This window comes from Eriocheir sinensis, chromosome 37, assembly GCF_024679095.1.
Source record: "Eriocheir sinensis breed Jianghai 21 chromosome 37, ASM2467909v1, whole genome shotgun sequence".
Classification (NCBI taxonomy): domain Eukaryota; kingdom Metazoa; phylum Arthropoda; class Malacostraca; order Decapoda; family Varunidae; genus Eriocheir; species Eriocheir sinensis.
Window position 1 is genome coordinate 5,871,727 of NC_066545.1, and position 3,535 is coordinate 5,875,261.

General features: G+C 50.4%; 1 protein-coding gene across 20 annotated transcripts; it reads right to left on the reverse strand.

Annotated features, from left to right (window-relative positions):
- Window positions 1–573: 573 nt before the first annotated feature.
- On the reverse strand, window positions 574–2,768 carry LOC127008128 (protein PFC0760c-like). 20 transcript variants are annotated; one of them, XM_050879761.1, is made up of 3 exons: window positions 1,915–2,768; window positions 1,600–1,755; window positions 574–1,287 (listed from the first exon to the last, which is right to left on the reverse strand). In XM_050879761.1, exons 1-3 carry the CDS (start codon window positions 2,608–2,610, stop codon window positions 658–660), a joined length of 1,482 nt encoding a protein of 493 aa, XP_050735718.1. In that variant the 5' UTR covers window positions 2,611–2,768; the 3' UTR covers window positions 574–657. The 20 variants fall into 20 exon arrangements, with proteins under 20 accessions (XP_050735718.1, XP_050735720.1, XP_050735721.1 ...); XM_050879763.1 differs by lacking the exon at window positions 1,600–1,755 and adding an exon at window positions 1,444–1,518 and having other exon boundaries at window positions 1,990–2,767; XM_050879764.1 differs by having other exon boundaries at window positions 1,600–1,674; window positions 1,990–2,767.
- Between the last annotated feature and the right edge of the window lie 767 nt (window positions 2,769–3,535).

Below are 3,535 nucleotides of genomic sequence, written 5' to 3' on the forward strand. Positions count from 1 at the left end.
AGAATTAAAACCAGAAAAAAATGCTGTGTTGATAGTCATGATTCGCCCTTCCTTTCCCTTATATATCCTTTGCTCCCACGACTCGGGGAGATGGTGGGGAAAGGAACGAAGAAGAGTTGTCCTCCTACGATACAAAGGAGGGTGAAAGTTGTCGATCTTCCTCCTGCTCTCTATTATCATTACTTCTCTCTTCTCTTAGAGTTACCCTTTTAATATATTTTTTTTAATGCGGTAGAAATAGATGAAGCTACAGAGATTGAAATATAGAGGTAGACAGAGAGAGAGAGAGAGAGAGAGAGAGCGCAGTCATACACCTCAGGGCTAACACCAGACAGTTTACAATCTATTAGATAGGAATGCACACATCAAATTCGCATTTGTTCTCGTGCCATATAACCATTTAGTCTGGTCCCTTCCTGAGTCGATTCATTCAGCGCCATGACCCGAAACACGTGACCGGATCATGATGTTTCAACAGAACCGATTGATCTGTTGTGATCTTGCCGGGGAGATGTATATAACAACAACAACAACAACAACAACAACAACTACAATAAAATGGGAATATCAAAATTAAGAGAAAAGATAAGAAAAGAGAAACGTTAAGAAACACTGTCAACGAGGCCGTCACGGGTCACAGACATGTCAGCAGGTCGCTTACTGAGCCTCAGCAGCATCAGCGGCCTCTTGCTTCCTCCACTCGGCGATCTCGCCGCGCATGTGGCGGTGGCACTGCAGGACGGCGTCTCTGTGGCCCTTGATGTGAAGGGTTCGCCTGACCCGCACGATGCTGACGTCATGGCTTCGCTCCAGATCCTCCAGCAGGCGGATGCTGGGACCTGTGAGGCGGGCCATGAATCTGTGAGGCACGGTGAGGCTGCGGTAAGCGTGGGAAGCTGTGGCGGAGGCGGCAGAGACGGCCACTGGTGAAGGGGCGTCGCCCTGAAGGGAAAACTCCCTGTCTGTGGCACTGTGACCGCTCCGAGAGGCTTCATCAAGCTCGGGGACATCCTCTTCTGCGGCGGCGGAACCAGAGGCTTCCCCAAGCTCTGGAGCCTCCTCTTCTGCGGCAGCGTCACCAGAGGCTTCCTTCTCTTCTGCGACAGAGTCACCAAAGGCCTCGTTTTCAGCAGTGCCATCCATGTCAGCGGCTTCCTCAGCCTCGTGGACTGCCTCGTCAAGGTCGTTATTTTCATCCACAAGCACCGTTTCCGAGAGAACCTTCCGACCATTGTAGGTGTCGTCTTCATCGTCGGTGTTTGCTACATCATCGTCCACCGAAAGCACCTCTTCCTTGCACTTATAGTCGGTGGCATCCTCGTGGGCCACCTCGGCTTGGTCGTTATCTTCCACCGAAAATACCTTCTCCAGGTAAACTTTCCATTGATTGTAGGTGTCGTCATCATTGTCGGTGTTTTCTTCATCATCGTCCACCGAAAGCACCTCTTCCTTGCACTCATAGTCGGTGGCATTCTCGTGGGCCACCTCGGCTTGGTCGTTATCTTCCACCGAAAATACCTTCTCCAGGTAAACTTTCCATTCATTGTAGTTGTCGTCATCATTGTCGGTGTTTTCTTCATCATCGTCCACCGAAAGCACCTCTTCCTTGCACTCATAGTCGGTGGCATTCTCGTGGGCCACCTCGGCTTGGTCGTTATCTTCCACCGAAAATACCTTCTCCAGGTAAACTTTCCATTCATTGTAGGTGTCGTCATCATCGTCGGTGTTTGCTACATCATCGTCCACCGAAAGCACCTCTTCCTCCTTGACCTAATAGTCGGAGGTCTTCTCGTGGGCCACCTCGGCTTGGTCGTTATCTTCCACCGAAAATACCTTCTCCAGGTAAACTCTCCATTCATTGTAGTTGTCGTCATCATTGACGGTGTTTGCTACTTCATCGTCCACCGAAAGCACCTCTTCCTTGCACTCATAGTCGGTGGCATCCTCGTGGGCCACCTCGGCTTGGTCGTTATCTTCCACAGAAAATACCTTCTCCAGGTAAACTTTCCATTCATTGTCGGTGTCAACATCATTGTCGGTGTTTTCTTCATCATCGTCCACCGAGAACACCTTATCCAGGTAATCTTTCCACTCATTGTAGGTGGCATCATCGTCAGTGGCCTTCTTCTCTTTGCCAGTTTTCTGTTCCAGCGGCCATGTTGTTGGAAGAGCCTGGAACTGCTGACTGGCCTGCAGGAGGCCGACCTTGTCCTCGTAGATGTACAGGTGGAAACTGCCAGGTCGGCCTCCATGCAGCAGCACCTCGAGGAATTCCTCCAGGCTCACGCGGGCCTTGCGAGTGGCACCGCGGAAGTACGCCACACAGATCTTGATCTGCATGGCTGCGGCGTCTGCCTTGCCGCTGCACCTGAAGAGGTACTCCAGGTCCAGCGGGGCAGGGACGGAGATGTAGCCGGACGCCTCCGGGAAGGCGAAGACGGCCACCCTCCGCGAGCTGAGGGCTCGCCAGCACCCCCGACGCCGGAGGAGGGTGATGGTCACCTTACGGGGCCGCGCCCCGCCGCTGGCGCCGCCGTCGGCGGCCAGCACGACGCAGGTGCCGAGCACGGCGCGTCGGATGTTCACTTTGCTCACTATTTTTTTGTCCATTTGTATTGTCTATGTTTGACATTTTACACAGCGAACGAGGCGGCGGCAGTTACAACAGAATGAGATGGTGGCGGCCGGCGCCCCTTGCACGGCAGACCCTTCCCCCACTACTGCCAAGGCTCAGTTTCCTGCACTGTTTGTCGGACACAAGCAACAGCATTATGTGTGTAGGCCATGTAGTGGAGAGAGAAAGAGAAAGAGAAAGAGAGAGAGAGAGAGAGAGAGAGAGGGAAGTAAAGATGCCGAGAACGTGACGAGGGTTTAGAGCGAATCTTTCTGAGCCATTTAATCCGTAATCTGAGAATCTGACACTCTCTCTCTCATCAATCTTTCTTACTACCCATTTGTCTTCAGCGTTTCAAGTGCTTCCTTTGTCTCCTGCTCCGTCTTCTTCTTGCTCCTTTACCTCCAGTTTTATGTTCCTTCTTCCCTCGCATCACTCACCTGCTCTTTCTGCTTATTTTCTCTTCTCCTCTTCTTCCTCCTCCACCTCCTCCTCTTCTTTGTCATCGTCGTTTTCACTCTGCTCCTCCTCCTCTTTCTTCTCCTCTTCTTCCTCCTCCACCTCCTCCTCTTCTTTGTCATCGTCGTTTTCATTCTCCTCCTCCTCCTCTTTCTTCTCCTCTTCGTTTTCTTATGGTTCTTTATTTTCGCTTTTCTTCTTCCTTTTTTTCCTTTCCTTCGATTTATTTTGGTACTTTGATTTTTTTTGTCTTCCTGTTCATCCTCTTCCTCATCGTTTTCTTATGGTTTTGTGTTTTCTTTTCTTCTTCTCTTCCATGATTTATTTTGGTTATTTGATTTTCTCTTTTGTTCTCCTCCTCCTCCTCCCCCTCCTCCTCCTCCTCCTTTTCTTTTGCTTCTTTGTTTTTCTGTTTTTTTATGCCTCCTCCTCCTCCTCTTTCTATTCTTTAAATCCCTTTCA